Here is a 16,599-nt window from a genome sequence, read left to right on the forward strand (position 1 = left end):
TATCAGCATGGTCACACACTAACATGCTAAATGTTTACATCTCAGATCAGCTAGTTAACATACTAACATGCTGATATTTTAGCTGCTACAAATTTACAGCTACCTGTTTGTCTTGTATTGGCATGTTAGGATACTAATATGCTAATAAAATATATAAACATTTAGATACTGTATGTTTACGTCTCATATGAGCATGGTAGGCTAATATGCTAATGTCAGAAGCATTTTAACCTAGCCTGCAAAAGGTTTCATTTGCAGCTAAAAGTTTACCTTTTAAATCAGCATGTTCGCATACAAAGATGTTAATTTGTTTCTGTCTCATATTAGCATGTTGCTGTGCTAAATGTGCTAAAAATGTACAGCTCAATGTTTACATCTCATATTAGGATGCTAGCCAAATATGCCAAATGTTTACGTCTCGTACTAGCATGTTAGGCTAACATGCCAGTATAAGACAAACATTTACCTACTGAGCTCATATCGACCCTTTATTTGTTTACAAACATTGTGACGTTTTTTGTGGGCGGGGCTTATGCTGGAGGCAAAAGCGGAGCGAGAAGTCAAGCAGGACTGGGAGTATATAGTTTGGGCTGGGAGTTTGCGCTGCAAACTCAAGCATTTTTAACCCGTTAAACTTCAGTGTACCACCGGCGGTACACCTACTAATTTGCATAGGAATTTAAAGAATGTCCGAAGGCTGCAAACGCGATTATATAAACACTATACGCCGATGGAAAGCTTAGATTCTCATGAATCCGCCGGTATAAACCACTTTCAGATGTGATTACCACAGCGGGTGAGAAAAACACATTTGTCCGACAAACAACGAATATCCATCCATCCGTTCTCTATACACGGCTTCAACGCACACAGCGCGACTCACATTTCCGGGTCATTATTACACACAGATGAAAATATTCCACAAAAAACGGCCATAATCCAACCTTTTACATCCAGATGACACAAGCCAGTAAACTATTTTGTCCAAAACATGTCCTGAAGTCGGTATAAAATCCCCGAATCGGTCGTTTTCAAGGAAATGCACCTCGCGATGCGTGTCCAATATTTCCTGTATTTCTCGTCATATTTAATGGGTTATTGTTTTTGATTGTATTTTTTTCTGTGTCTTGTTGTGTCCTTGTTCTTATGGTGTGTGTATTTGGACCCAGTGTCTGGAATAAAGCTGAATTGAATTGAATATTTTTTATTTACAAATAGAATATTAGCGATTTTTTGTACTGAAAATGGCTGGAATTGACTGCAGCTGATCGTCTCTGTCCATCCTTTTCACCTCAGTGCATTTAACCACAACTGTCTTCGTTCCCTCTGAGCACGAGTGTTCGGTGGAATCCTATAAAACTTTAATTTGCGTTCGCCAATGTCATTCCTCCTATGCTGGCATCCAAAAACACAGCAGGACGACATTTTAGAAAAGTTGATAGAGCCTAGTCCCTCAGTCTTTCGCCTTTCGGTCACGGCCGCGGGCTTCCTCTTTTGCCTCCAGCTAAAGCTGTGACGTCATTCGTGACGTGGGTCATTAAAGGGTCTATAAGACATACACGTTTAGCTGCTAAAAATATGCAGCGAAATGTTTACATCTTATATTAGCATGTTAGCATGCTAACGCTGGCTAACTTGCACCAGAACTAACCAATTCTGCTACACATGAATTCTTTTAGCATTTTCAAGCACATTAGCAACACCCAGGTTCATTTTTAAATTCATTCAAGATACATTTTTAGGTCCAACTTTTAACTGCAGCTTTATTTACAAGCATTTTCTTGTCGTACACATACATTATTAATATCTCTTTTTCAGAATAAATGCACCTTTTATCTTCTATCTAATGCTAAAGGGAAATAGCAATAGAAGTCAGTTGAACTTACCTTTCACTGGATATAGGAATGACAAAAATGCTTGAGCAAGAGGAGAAATTATGCCAAAATAGCTGGATGTTCTTTCTTCAGCTTTCAGACAGGTTTTGGTTGAACTGCAGGCAGTGTTCCAGAAATGAGACAAGTTGGGAAACTTAAAAATTAAAATATCGACAATATGTGGAGCCTCCAATTTTCCCCCCTCAGAATCGGCAACATCAGTAGACATTTGGAAGATTAAAAAATAATAACCGATTTTCATCATTTCTGAATTCATGGCTGTTTTGTTTCCTCTGCACTTCTTATTTATACTGAAAATAATTTATTTTCTCGTGTTTCACATCTAAATACGCTGTAAACACGAAGTTCTAACAACACGAAGTTCTAACAACATAATACTATTGAAAGATCCGGTCAGTAAGTTGTGACTCTTTGTCTCCATCTAGTGGACGCTTCATAAAACTACAACATGCAGCAATTTGAAACCAAAACATTTACTAAAATAAGAGCAAAGTGGTGGAAGCGGCTGACGAACTCCATTGCAAATGTCCCCATTTAATTTCGGACGCTAATTTACAAGATAAAGTTAAGGATGCCGAATATGAAACAAACACTCGTGAATGGTGAGGAGCAGCTCTTTAATTCGGCATGAATAAAAAAAACCCACAAACTCGATTTACTGTGATATTGTGAGATTTGTTTGTGGTTATGTAACTTAGCCATTCAACAGAGTCCGCTAACATTAAAGTGACTGTGATAGTGTCTGTGTTGACAGACGCAGAAAATACGTCAGGGTTTTGTTTAGGTTGTTAATATGTAATAGTCTGTCGCTACTTTTGAAGGTAAAAAAAAATACTTATAGTTTGCTGTTAGTTCTGCCATTCATTCCGCAGATTCACCACGAATCACGGAAGCGCCTTCATCGGCGATCGTTTAAATGCGTGTTTATTTTCTTTTTAATGAAGCACTTAGTCTGAGCGTACACACGTCTGAAAATTTAATTTTCAGAGGGCAAGTTTTTGACACTGATTAGGGATAACCCACAGCTGCAGTGGTTGATGACTTTTTCTTCCTCACCCTGAAGTTTGTCACACTACTGTGGCCCAGAGGAGATCAATCTGATGAAATAAAGCTTTTAAAACCCACTGAAGACATTTTTTATGTGTGTATAAACATATATATATATATGAGAGAAAGAGGCTACGGCCTGGTTTTGTGTAATGTGATGGTGGTTTTCACTTTTTACTCTGGTAGGCCTAATTCATGTTCTTGATGTGACAAATATATATCCACCATAGATGAATAAAGCAGCAGGTAACACCTAAAACCAAAGGAGGAATACTTTGGAAAAAAGGGGCAACTTCATGTGGAGATGTTTCATCAAACACTCAAACTTTGAATGAAAAAGCAGAAAAAAACATGTAGGCCTATAGAGGAGATGTCATTTTTATTAGAGATGATAGTGCTGCTGTGGCCTACATTTAAATAAGGGAGAAGACACAAATGAGCTGTACACTAAATAGTTCTCTCATCATTTGGCCTCACCTTTGGATTCTCATCATGATCAGATTGGACCGCTGGTAAAAGGAAGGTATTCTTTATGGAAAACTGTGGCTGTTGTGTCCTGCTTATTTTAACACAATCTGTGCCTGTTCCTGTTACGTGTTGACTGCACTTTGAGGGTGGAAGAAGAAAGAAAATCAGATATTTCCAAGTATTTACCGCTGGTGGATTTGAACCCAATGAAAAGTAAAACCACATTTAATCTCCTTAACTACACTCTAACCACTGAGCCACACTGTGACAAAATGTGTAATATGATATAGTTTGATTCACGGTTATTCCGGCGTTATTTAAAAAAGGTCTCAATGTATGTCACCGAACAAGAACATCATTGATTACAGATCAAGATGAATTTAATGTGTAACATGCGGTTCACAGGCGTCTTTCTGAAGCTCGTCAGAACCTTCTCTGACATGGAGCTAAAGTAAGCTTGACTGTTAGCCTGCCCCGGACAAGGCTTGTCGCTCTGGCTGAGTTACCATGGTTACCAAGCCAGGCTAGCCCTAAGCCTTGTTGGTGGAACAAAACTCTCACTAAAGTTAGCGAAGCTGACCGAAATAAACCAGGCTTAGACCTAAGCCAGCTTCGTGGAATACCCCCCTGGTCAGAATCCTCTCTGAATTCACATTGAGAGCAGCTTGTGTCATTTAGAAACAACAAACTGGAACGCACAAATGAAATTTTATTGTTTTCAAAACCGTTCAACACATCAAAACATCAAAAATTAATTCTGTTATTCCGGAAATTAAAAAAAAAAAATCAAGAAATGTATCAAATACCTGAAACTGTTGAACTAAATTTATAAAGTGTTGTATCACTTTTCTTCTAATAATGTCTCAAGGAAAGAACATAATTTGAAAAACTAGTTTTCTCCGGAAAATCTTCAACAACAAAAGCCTCAGACTGAATTCTTTGTTCTTCAGAACGAAAACATCAACTAAACTTCAGAAACTACTGGTCCAATTGGAAGAAAAAAAAAACTCCAAATCACAGCATCTGAAGCGTAAAAACCAGAAACCTTAGGTGTGATTAGTCCAGTTTGGCTTCAGTAGTTTCTGCTGAAACGCTGGTTGACCTTGTAGACGGCGACGAACAAACTGAGGCTGATGAGGAAGAACTGGTTCTGCTCCTTCAACCAAACCAGAACCATCTTCACCTTGCCTTCCGAGTCGTAGTAGTCCATCAGGAAGTGGTCGTCGCTGTAGTCCGATGACGGCGACTTCTTCGCCGCCTGGATGGAAACCGGCGAACTGACGCACCAGAAGGGTGTCTGGAACTCGTCCAGCAGAGTCAACGTCATGATGCAGCAGTTCTAGAACAAGAAGGAACGTCAAAAACTACATTTATTCTGTTTGGTTAGCTGCTAAGAATTTGTAGCTAAATGTTTACGTCTCATGTTAGCATGTTTGCAAGTTAAGCTAACATGTTAATAAAAATCGTTAACATTTAACCCTCGGCTAACATGCTCGTATAAGAAGTAAACATTTAGCTGCAAATGTTTACATCTTATATTAGCATGTTAGTATGCTAACATGCTAATATAAGACAAAAGCATTTAGCTGTTGTGCTAATAAAAGATGTAAACATTTGCAGCTAAATATTCATATCTTAAATTAGCATGTTAGCATGCTAACACTGGCTGATTTGCACTAAAATTAACCAACACTCAGATTCATTAATTTATTCAAGATAAATTTTTACTTCCTGCTTTTTTATGACGACCACAATGTTGACAGATTAGCTACCTGAATAATCACAGCAACTACATTCAGATAGGCACTTTTATGTTTTTTTTATTTATTCATTCGAAATTTTGTGTGACATAACTTCAGAAGTTGGGTTAACATTTAGATTAAATGCATGCACAACCGTCTTCTTTCTAATAGTTAATCGGTTAATACAGGACTAAAATTAGCATGGTAGCATGGTAGGCTAACATGCTAACTTCAGACGTAAACATTTAGCTGCAAATGTTTATGTCTTATATTAGAATGTTAGTATGCTAACATGCTAATATAAGATGAAAACATTAAGTTTTCGTTTTAAACCACGAAAGTAAAAAATTAGAAAGTGGGTCAGTATTACCACCATTTATTCCATCCATTCAGTTATATGTTGTATTTGCACAATGTAAAAAGTGTTCTGTTGGACAGGTTTACCTCCACTGAACCCTCCAACTCGTCGCTCTTCCAGGGCAGCTTGATGCTTCCAGACAGAGATCTGTGCTGAGACAAGTTGGTTCTGTTGATGACGTCCAGTTTGATCAGAGAACGCTGGACCTGAGCTGAATGAGGAACCCCAATGAGAACAGTTCCCACCTCATATACAGACCCAAGATTAAAACAGTCAGACCAGTCTATAAAAATGTTAGATTTTAGGTTAAAAATGAACTCTTCTGACAAGTTTTCAAAATTTCAGAATTTAAAAAGAAGATCCACAGATTTATGTCCCACTTGGTTTGGATGTTTTGCAGATGATTCCCACTTTTCTTAAGCAAATTCCCTTAAATCTATAGATGTAGAAAATGACAGGAAGGAAGAATTTTACTTCCTGTAATCAGATTACCGGGGTTGCAGGAGAGCTGCTGGAAGTGTCCGGACATGATCTCGGTTCCGGTGTTGTGCAGGACGAAGTGCAAAGTGTAACCGTGGAGACCGAACTCGGGGTCCGAATCGTCCACTGGCAGTGGATCGATACAATCAGAATACGGGCTGCAGGAAGGGAAAAAAACAGCGCACAAATGATCGTGAACTCAATAATGTCAGTAATTAGAATGTAGGAACCCCATCCTCATCAATCCCAGGTCATTTTGAACGTGTAACCTCTGGTCGGAAGCTATTAAACATCACAGAAGTCTTTGTCATGGTGCCCCTTTACTAGCTAAACTCCCACAATGCTCTCTGCTCTGACATGAACTGTAACCTGAGTGACGCCTCCTCTGGCCTTAATTATTATTAAAAAAATCAGAGCCTTCACCTGGTGGAACATCCAGGTACTACAGATAAACTCAAACAATAAAAACACTTTGAAACGACTCAAAACATGTCCATAATCATTCAGAATATTCCAATACGAGAAAAACACTTGATCAAAAGGTCTTAGAATTTCTCCAAAATTACTCAAAATTTGTCTAAAATGACTTGAAACTTGCCAAAAATTATTCAACTTGGTTCAAAATTACTCAGCACTTAGTGCATGAGTGATGGTCGGAGGTCATTAAGTGTCTCAGAAGTCTTTGTCATGGTACAACTGTGGTCACGCATGACCTTCTTTTTCTAATCATGAACATTCCTAATGGGCAGGAGGTTATTAAATGTCACAAAAGTCTTTGTCATGGTACCCCTTTGCTGGCTTAACTCCTGCAATGCTCCTACCTTAGCTGTTAACATATTTTAATATTTGCGAACGTGCCCTTTAATGAGAGAAGAACTTACCAGACCGGAGACCCCAACACACTTTTCTCCACGAGCTTGTGGAAATGCAGACTGACCATGATGAAGGCGACGTCGTTCTGACCCTTAAAGGACAAAAATATTCACCTTTTATAAATGAACCATAGAAAAAAAACAACCAGAAACCATTAAACACCACAGAAGTCTTGGTCATGGTGCCCATTGCTAGCTTAAGCCCCACAATGCTTATTGGAACTACAGCACTTAAGATCAGAGGCTCCACCTGGTGGAACAACCAGATGCTACACCTAATCTACAACACATGCGTGACCTTCTTTTGTTATACTCACCACAAATCAGTCCTTTATTTTAAATGTATTTTCAGTAACAAATCAAAAGGTACTAGAAGTGTCAGGCTGCCTTTTCATTAAAATGTGTTCAAGCATTGTGTCTGAAAAGATTTACCCTCCAGAGGCCGATGATGACGCCTTGTGGCAGATACCTCAGGTTGATCAGTTTGTCTTTGCCCTTGAATCGATATGGATGAGTCTTTATATCCAGCTTCAAAATCAGAGAGCGCCACCTAGGCCTAGGAGAGGACGGAAAGGAGGTGACGGTAGACCTCTTCAACACAGAATACAACTCAGGACTGGACCTCGACAACCAAAAAGAGGTGCAAAATGACAAAACTAAGGCGTAAAACAACCAAAATCAGGTGCCAAACAACCAAAACGAAGGTGTAAAATGACTAACATGAGATATAAACCAAAACAATCTAGATGAGAAGGGTGCCCGAAGCCTTTAACCAGTACAGAAGTCCCTGCCATGTTACTCGTTGCTAGCTAAACTCCCACAATGCTCTCTGCTTGCCACAGTGAGTAAAACTTTTCCAAAACGACTCGAAAAACCTCCAGAAGGACAGTGAATTTGTCCAAAATGAGAAAGCCTTGTCCAAAATTTCTTACAACTTTAGCAAAACTGCTCAAAAGTTTTCCAAAATATTCTGCAAATTATGCAAAAAGAGGAAAAAACTTGTTCAAAACACCATCCTAATCAATCCTTGATTGTCTGAGCTCGGGTCGGAGGTCAGTAAGCGTCTCAAAAGTCTTTGTCATGGTGCACCGTTCTCAGGTAAACTCTGGTTTAGCTAAACTGGTAGAACAACCAGGTCGTACAGCTGATTTACAACATTTATTACTAATCTCACCAAGAGATTAAGTGTCACAGAAGTCTTTGTCATGGTCCCCCTTTACTAGCCAAACTCCCACAAAGCTCTCTGCTTTACCATGAACTGTAGTCTGACTGACGCCTCCTCTGGTCTCTACAGTATTAAATAGTAAAGGGCTCCACCTGCTGGAACAACCAGGTACTACAGCTAAGCTCAAAAACTACCAAAACATCTTGAAACTTTGCCGCAATGCCTCAAAACTTGTCCATAATCATTCAGAATATTCCAAAATGACAAAAAAAAAAAAATGTCCAAAACATCTTAAAATTTCTCCATAATTACTCAAAATTTGTCTAAAATGACTAGAAATTTGCCAAAAATTATTCAACATGATTCAAAATTACTCAGTTCTTCCTACATTAGCTCTGGCTGGTGGTCATTAACCACCACAGAAGTCTTTGCCATGGTGTGCCATTGCTAGCTAAACTGCAACATGAACTGCAGTCTGATTGGCACCTCCTGTGGTCTCTACAGGATTAAAGAGGAAGAGGCTCCATCTGGTGGAACAACCCGGTAGTACAGCTGATCTTTGACACGTGTATCAAAACAACCTAAAACATCTCTACAATGAACGAATTTGTTCAAAGCAACTCTAAAACCGTTCAAAATTACTCCAAAATTGTCTACAAATTTGGCAAAAATGACTCGGAATGTGTCTGAAATTCCTCAAGAATTTTTCAAAACTGCTCAAAATTTGTCCAAAATTACTCAAATGTTGTCCAAAATGTGTCAAACACAACCCCAAATGAGGAAAATCATGTCATGAAAGTCATGTCGTAATCAATCCTTGTTTGTCTTAGTTCTGGTCGGAGGTCATTAACCACCACAGAAGTCTATCATTGTGCCCCTTTACCAGGTAAACCTTGAAATTTCCCCAAAATTATTCAAATTATTCCTAATCTGCTCACTACTTACTAACTTTAACTATGGTTGAAGGTCATTAGCCACCACTGAAGTCTTTGTCATGGTGTCCCTTTACTAGCATACATGACCTTCTTCTAGTCATAGTAATGGTAAAGACAAACCAGGTGTATCTGACCTGCTGACTTTGGCGCTCTTCCGGTTCTCCTTCCTGACTCCGTGTATCTGGATGCTGCTGATATGATAGTACAAGGGGAAACTTCCTTCACTCCAGCGGATGATGACGGAGGATTCGAAGAAGTACGCCCGGCTCTGCTCCAGCGTCGTTTCCTGTCCGAGTCGATCGGTCACCGTCAGCTCCCAGCTTAGATTCAGGTTCCTGGAAACCGCAAAGATCTGGAGCTAGAAGACGTTGCTGATGTTTACGGAGTCAGGATCCATGCTGAGGTCATACCTGAGGACCCACTCCGTGTGTCTGGGAAGTCCCGTGTACGGACTGATGTCTCGCAGTTCCTTCCTCCACCTCTTCACTTCCTGTCCAGCGACGGTCCGGAAGTACATCTTCTTCCAGCGTCCTGATTGGTTCCCCTCCACGGTTTCGTCCGCCGGCTTCGGCTTCCAGGTCTGACTCCCAAACTCGGAGACGTAGAGGTTCTTCCACATGACGCTGGAAGTAGAGGAGGTCACAGAGGAAGTTCACTTCACAATCAAAGCTCTCAGGCTGTTTCACAATAAGAGCATTTCAGCTGCTAACCAATAGAAGTCCTCAAGGTGCTTCAAAGAAAAAGCCCTGAGAGCACTTCAAAGTAAAAGGCCTTCTGTTGAGACACAGTACAAACAGTTGAGGTGTTTCAGAATAAAAGCCCCAAAACTAAAAAAAAGTGTGAACTACTTCAAGGTAAAAGCAATCCAGCTATTTCACAATAAAAGCCTTGAAAACCATTTTAAAGTAAATACCCTGAAATTGCATCATAATAAAAGCCCTCCAGGGACTACACAATAAAAGCCTTCCAGCGAATACACAATAAAAGCCCTTCAGTTGCTACACAATAAAAGCCCTTCAGTTGCTACACAATAAAAGCCTTTCAGCTGCTACACGAGTCCTGCAACCCACTTCAAAGTAAAAGTCCTGAAACTGTTTCACAATAAAACTCCTCTCACTGTTGTACAGGAAAAATACTTCAGCTATTTCACAATAAAAGCCTCCAAACCACTTTAAGGTGAAAATCCAGCAAATGTTTTGCAATAAAAGCCCTCCACCTCCTTCACAATAAGAGCCCTAGAGTTGCTTCACAGTAAAACCATGGCAGCTGGTGAAGAGTGGGAGCAACTTAGCTACTTCACAATAAAAGTCCTCCTGTTGCTTCACAATAAAAGTACTCCAGCTGTTTTACAGGAAAAACACTGATAATGCAATCCCGATACTTCACAATAAAAGTCCTTGAACCCCTTCAAAGTGAAAGCTCAGCCAATGTTCCACAATAAAAACATTAAGGCTGCTTAAAATTAAAAGCCCTCAAACCTTTTCAAAGTCAAAACCTCCAGCTATTTCACAATAAAAGCACCCAAGCTCTTTCACAGTAAAAGCCCTCCAGCTAGCATGAAGTCTGTATAACTCATTGCACAGCTAGCTAGCTTAGCATTCTGTTAGCGATAATCTAAATCCAGACACAGAAGAAAAACTTTTCCCACAGATAACTTATCTAATGTGTATTATTTATTACTCACTCGTCGCTGGCGAGTCGGTAGAACAGTTTACTGACGTGAGCGACGCAGAACAACGAGGAAGCGTCGAGATACGAGAGAATCTTAAACAGAATCTCCGACGGCAGCCTGAAGGAACCACAAAAAACAGCAATTATTTTAAAAAACACACTTTTTAATTGTTTAATTAGATGTAAAAACAGAAAATAAGATCACAAAGCGACATTTTAAGCAAAACTCTAATGAACACGTTTTTTTCTAAAATGCTTCATATTTTAGGATGAAACACAGTCGTCTGAACACGTAATAAAAACATATATAAGAAACCCGCATAATTAATTACATTTAAATGAGTTTGAAAAATAAACATAATTAACAATATATCCATTAAAATTTAAATTAGTACGGTAAATATCTGAATTATTTCTGCATTTTTCTTGCTTATTTCTATTTTTTTTAGAGGTTTGAACCACAAAATTTAAATTAAAGAAAAAAATCAAAAATTACTAATATATGTGGTCTGAATTCAATATTTAAATTAGTATGGTAGCTTTATTTGATACATAATGATAATATTAATATTTAATTTAGTCAGATACATTTATACAACTGAGAGCATCGTAGGGTTTAAACAATATTTAAATTAGTAAATATAATGAATAGCATAGGAAGACTTGTTTGTTTAAAATAAGCAGATAAATGTGCATAATAGTTGATTACAGTTGAGTCTGAACCTGAAAGTTTAAACTAATGAGCTAAATTTATAGAATAATTTCACACAATGTGAAAGTTTAGATTAAAATTAGTCAATTAAATGCATTTAATTTAAAAATAAAGCAGAATCTGAGCTAAAATATGGAAATTAGTTGAATAAATTCATGTACTTCATGTGCACTGTGTGTTTTCTTCTTCTTTTCCTTTCGGCTTTTCCCTTCAGGGGTCGCCACAGTGAATCCATTGCCTCCATCTAACCCTGTCTGCTGCATCCTCTTCTCTCACACCAACTACCTTCATGTCCTCTTTAACCACATCCATAAACCTCCTCTTTGGTCTTCCTATAGGCCTCCTGCCTGGCAGTGGGAAACTCAGCATCCTTCTACCAATATATTCACTCTCTCTCCTCTGGACATGTCTGAACCATCTCAGTCTGGCCTCTCTGACTTTATCTCCAAAGCCTCTAACATGTGCTGTCCCTCTGATGTCCTCATTCCTGATCCTATCCATCCTGGTCACTCCCAAAGAGAACCTCAGCATCTTCAGTTCTGCTACCTCCAGCTCTGCCTCCTGTCTTTTCCTCAGGGACACTGTCTCCAGACCAAACAACATGGCTGGTCTCACCACAGTTTTGTAAACCTTTCCTTTCATTTTAGCTGAAACTCTTCTATCACACATCACACCTGACACTTTTCTCCAGCCGTTCCAGCCTGCCTGTACACGCTTCTTCACCTCTTTTCCACACTCTCCATTGCTCTGGACTGTTGACCCTAAGTACTTAAAATCCTCCACCTTCTTGATCTCTTCTCCCTGTAACCTCACTCTTCCACTTGGGTCCCTCTCATTCACACACAGATACTCCGTCTTGCTGCGGCTAACCTTCATTCCTCTCCTTTCCAGGGCAAACCTCCACGCCTCTAGCTTCTCCTCCACCTGTTCCCTGCTCTCACTACAGATCACAATGTCATCTGCAAACATCATAGTCCATGGAGACTCCTGTCTAACCTCGTCTGTCATCCTGTCCATCACCATAGCAAACAAGAAGGGGCTCAGAGCTGATCCCTGATGTACTCCCACCTCCACCTTGAACTCCTCTGTCACACCTACAGCACACCTCACCACTGTCTTACAGTCCTCATACATGTCCTGCACCACTCTAACATACTTCTCTGCCACTCCAGACTTCCTCACACAAAACCACAGTTCCTCTCTGGGCACCCTGTCAGAAGCTTTCTCCAGATCTACAAAGACACAATGCAGCTCCTTCTGACCTTCTCTGTACTTCTCTATCAACATCCTCAAAGCAAATATGGCATCTGTTGTACTCTTTCTTGGCATGAAACCATACTGCTGCTCACAGATGTTCACCTCTGCCCTTAGTCTAGCTTCAACTACTCTTTCCCATAGCTTCATCGTGTGGCTCATCAGCTTTATTCCTCTGTAGTTGCCACAACTCTGCACATCTCCCTTGTTCTTAAAGATGGGCACCAGCACACTTCTCCTCCATTCCTCGGGCATCTTCTCACTATCTAAGATCCCGTTAAACAACCCAGTCAGAAACTCTACTGCTACCTCTCCGAGACACTTCCATACCTCCACAGGTATATCATCAGGACCAAGTGCCTTTCCACTCTTCATCCTCTTCAATGCCCTCCTCACTTCATCCTTACTAATCTTTGCTACTTCCTGGTCCACAACAGTCACCTCTTCTACTCTTCGTTCTCTCTCATTTTCCTCATCCATCAACTCTTCAAAGTACTCTTTCCATCTTCCCATCACACTATTGGCACCTGTCAACACACTTCCATCCTTATCCTTTATCACCCTAACCTGCTGCACGTCCTTCCCATCTCTGTCTCTCTGCCTTGCCAACCTGTACAGATCAGTCTCTCCCTCCTTACTGTCCAACCTAGCATACAAGTCATCGTAAGCCCCTTGTTTGGCCTTTGCCACCTCTACTTTCACCTTACGCTGCATCTCCCTGTACTCCTGTCTACTCTCTTCAGTCCTCTCAGTGTCCCACTTCTTCTTAGCTAACTTCTTTCTCTGGATCCACTCCTGCACCTCCTCATTCCACCACCAAGTCTCCTTATCTCCTTTCCTTCCAGATGACACACCAAGTACTCTCCGACCTGTCTCCCTGATCACATTTGCTGTAGTTGTCCAGTCATCTGGAAGCACCTCCTGACCATCCAAAGCCTGTCTCAACTCTTTCCTGAAAGTCATACAACACTCTTCCTTTTTCAGCTTCCACCATTTGGTCCTCTGCTCTGCCTTTGCCCTCTTCATCTTCTTCACCACCAGGGTCATCCTACACACCACCATCCTATGCTGTCTGGCTACACTCTCACCTACCACTACTTTGCAGTCACTGATCTCCTTCAGATTACACCGTCTACACAAGATGTAGTCTACCTGTGTGCTCCTACCTCCACTCTTACAGGTCACCCTATGTTCCTGCCTCTTCTGGAAGAAAGTATTCACTACAGCCATTTCCATCCTTTTTGCAAAGTCAACCACCATCTGTCCTTCTGCGTTCCTCTCCTGGATACCAAACCTGCCCATGACCTCCTCATCATCTCTGTTTCCTGTGCACTGTGTGTTTTAAAGGTTAATATTTGAATTATTAGGATGAATTTACAGAATCAAAGATGTTTCCAGTGCAACAGTGAAGGTTAAAGTTGAGAAATGGAAGCTTTTAATGAACAGGAGAGTCAGTAAATCTTTAAATAAATCGGTAAAAATCTTTTAAACTCACTTTTCCACCAAGTTTTCTTTTTTTCTTGAACTTGTGACTTTAGTAAATGCGGGTTGTTGTTCGTGTTTCTGCGGTTTGGAGCAGCTGGAAAAGAAAAAACGAGTTTAAATCAACAGAAAACACACTTTTAATCTCTCATTAATTCTTCTCCTTCACCTGCTCTCCTCTGCGGGGCTCCAGGCTCTCACCGGCTGCCTCGTCCTCCTCCAGCCGCCCGCAGGGCCTCTCTCCGGGGCCGCTGCTCCACGGAGGCCCGCCGCTCCTCTCCCGGGGCCCGACTGCGGGCCCCCGTGTCTCTCTGGTTTCTCTGGTTTCTCCGGTGCCGGTCTCCGCTCCAAACCCCGCAGGAAGTTGCTGAAGAACTCACCGCGTCCCGCCGCCATGACGGTGTTTGTTCCGCCGCTCCGGTAGAGGGCGCTGCGGCTCCACCAGAGAGGAACCGGAGGGCTGTAAGACGGTAAATTAACGTTTATATTCAGTTTAAATTTACAGCAGGCAAATGTTATATGAAATAGAAATATATTAAATAGTAATATTATTTTAAAAACATATTTTAAATGATGAATATATAAATTGATATGTTTAGATAATATATAAATATTATAATAATGTAAACATTAAATTAACGTTTTTAATTAGTTTATATTTACAGCTGGTATATGTTGTAAAATATACAAAAATACAAACTTATAATATTATTAAAAATATGTATTTTAAATATTAAATAAACAAATTGATATGTTTAGGTAATTAATAAATATTATAATAATGTAAACATTAAATTAACATTTTCAATTAGTTAAAATTTAAGGCAAGTAAATATTATAAAATATAGAAGAATATAAAATAATAGCATAATTTTAAAAAATATTTGTAAACATTAAATATACAAATCAATATGTTTAGATAATAAATATAATAATGTCAACGTTAAATTAACATTAATTAATTTACAGTGACATCAGGAAAATATTATAAAATGTATAAAAATATTAAATTATATTAATATAAAAAATAAATATTAAATATATAATTAGCATGTTTGAATAATTAATAAAAGTTATTATATAAATATTAAATTAACGTTTTAATTAGATTTAGTTTACATCAGGTAAAATGTTATAAAATATGTAAAAATCTAAAATAATATGACTTTAAAAAATGTACTTAAAATATTGAATTTATAAATTAGCAAGTTCAGATAATTATTACATATTTTAATAATATGAACATTAAATTAACATTAGTTTACAGTGACATCAGGTAAATATTATAAATATAAAATATAAAATATACTGTAGAAATGTAACTTTAATATTAAATCAGTCCCAAAAATAAATGAATGAAAACTGTTACAAATATATATTATTATTTTTATATACATAATTAATAATATACTAATACAACCATTGAATTAATGCTTTAATTACTTATATCATTATTATTTTATTATATAATTAATTTAAAGTTTCCTCCTCAGAATCAGAGTCTATCTTTAACAAAACGAAGACTTTTAGTTCAGTTAGCTGAAGTTCTGTTTTCCCTGCTGCTGTGATTTTATTCTGTTCATAAAAACACTTTTTATTGTTTTATTGTTTCATACATTAAACTTTGGACTGAAGCAGATTTATTTCCTTTTATTGGACTTTATGAGTGAAAGTTTCTTTTCAGCAGCTTCTGGTTTATTTAAAGGTTCACAAATTACTGCAAAAATTCATCTAAAAACCACAATTAAAGCCGTAAAACATCGAAAGTTAAATCAACTTACCGTGAACAGATTCTCAATTTATTAATATTTATTTAACTTTAAAATGATTTTATCAGGTTCAAATCCTCCTAAAAAATTAGAATTAAAATTTATCACTTATTTTGGAATTTTTTTAACAGATTATTTTTTCCTTACTGACAAACAAAAACAAACCACAAAAATAATCAGTTACAAGTTTGCTGTTTAAAAATAAAAATAAAATGAACAAAACTGTGCAACGATCAGATCAAAAATGGATTTTTAGAAATATTTTTTCAGTTACAGTTTTACTATAAAAAATAAAAGAATAATAATTTGACATTATTTGAGAGAAAAAATGTATATATTAGGGACTAAACTGACTTTACAAAAAGAAAATATTTTCTAAAAAATAGTAATGCGTTCCTTTAGAAACTGTGACCACAAAATTACAGTTTTGCAATATTTTCATCAGCTAGAAATACAATTATTTTCCTGATATTTTCTTTTATTTCCACAGTTTTCATCTTTTCATTGGGACAATATTCCACTGTTTTATTTTTATTTTTATTTTTTGGGTTCCTTTTCCAGACAGATTTTTTCATTTTTTTAAATAAGAGAATTATTTGTATTTTATTTTATTTTTGTGGAAGCAGCAGGAGAACGAGTGAACAGCTGCAGGTCAGAAAGAGTTCGTTAACATTTGCACAGTAAGTGGATATTAATTTAGACCCATAATCCTTTGCAGCAAGTCACACTCTATCAGATTACAGGTAGGT

At 38.2% G+C, this 16,599-nt stretch overlaps 1 protein-coding gene across 1 annotated transcript; it reads right to left on the reverse strand.

Annotated features, from left to right (window-relative positions):
- Nucleotides 1-4,099: 4,099 nt before the first annotated feature.
- On the reverse strand, nt 4,100-14,489 carry LOC110955798 (F-box only protein 15-like). Its single transcript, XM_022200924.2, has 10 exons — nt 14,251-14,489; nt 14,095-14,178; nt 10,647-10,751; nt 9,373-9,585; nt 9,097-9,297; nt 7,295-7,418; nt 6,872-6,954; nt 6,003-6,148; nt 5,597-5,721; nt 4,100-4,749 (listed from the first exon to the last, which is right to left on the reverse strand). The coding sequence occupies exons 1-10, from the start codon at nt 14,475-14,477 to the stop codon at nt 4,483-4,485; spliced, it is 1,575 nt and encodes a 524-aa protein (XP_022056616.2). The 5' UTR covers nt 14,478-14,489; the 3' UTR covers nt 4,100-4,482.
- Nucleotides 14,490-16,599: the final 2,110 nt, after the last annotated feature.

The sequence above is a fragment of the Acanthochromis polyacanthus genome, chromosome 1, assembly GCF_021347895.1.
Source record: "Acanthochromis polyacanthus isolate Apoly-LR-REF ecotype Palm Island chromosome 1, KAUST_Apoly_ChrSc, whole genome shotgun sequence".
NCBI lineage: Eukaryota > Metazoa > Chordata > Actinopteri > Pomacentridae > Acanthochromis > Acanthochromis polyacanthus.

Bases quoted from the DNA above. Each gene is read 5' to 3' on its own strand.
- LOC110955798 (XM_022200924.2), bottom strand. From the start codon at position 14,477: ATGGCGGCGGGACGCGGTGAGTTCTTCAGCAACTTCCTGCGGGGTTTG. The intron at 9,586-10,646 runs GTGAGTAATAAA...CTCTACTTCCAG, and splicing joins TACCGACTCGCCAGCGACGA to CGTCATGTGGAAGAACCTCT. The intron at 9,298-9,372 runs GTATGACCTCAG...TGCGGTTTCCAG, and splicing joins CACACGGAGTGGGTCCTCAG to GAACCTGAATCTAAGCTGGG.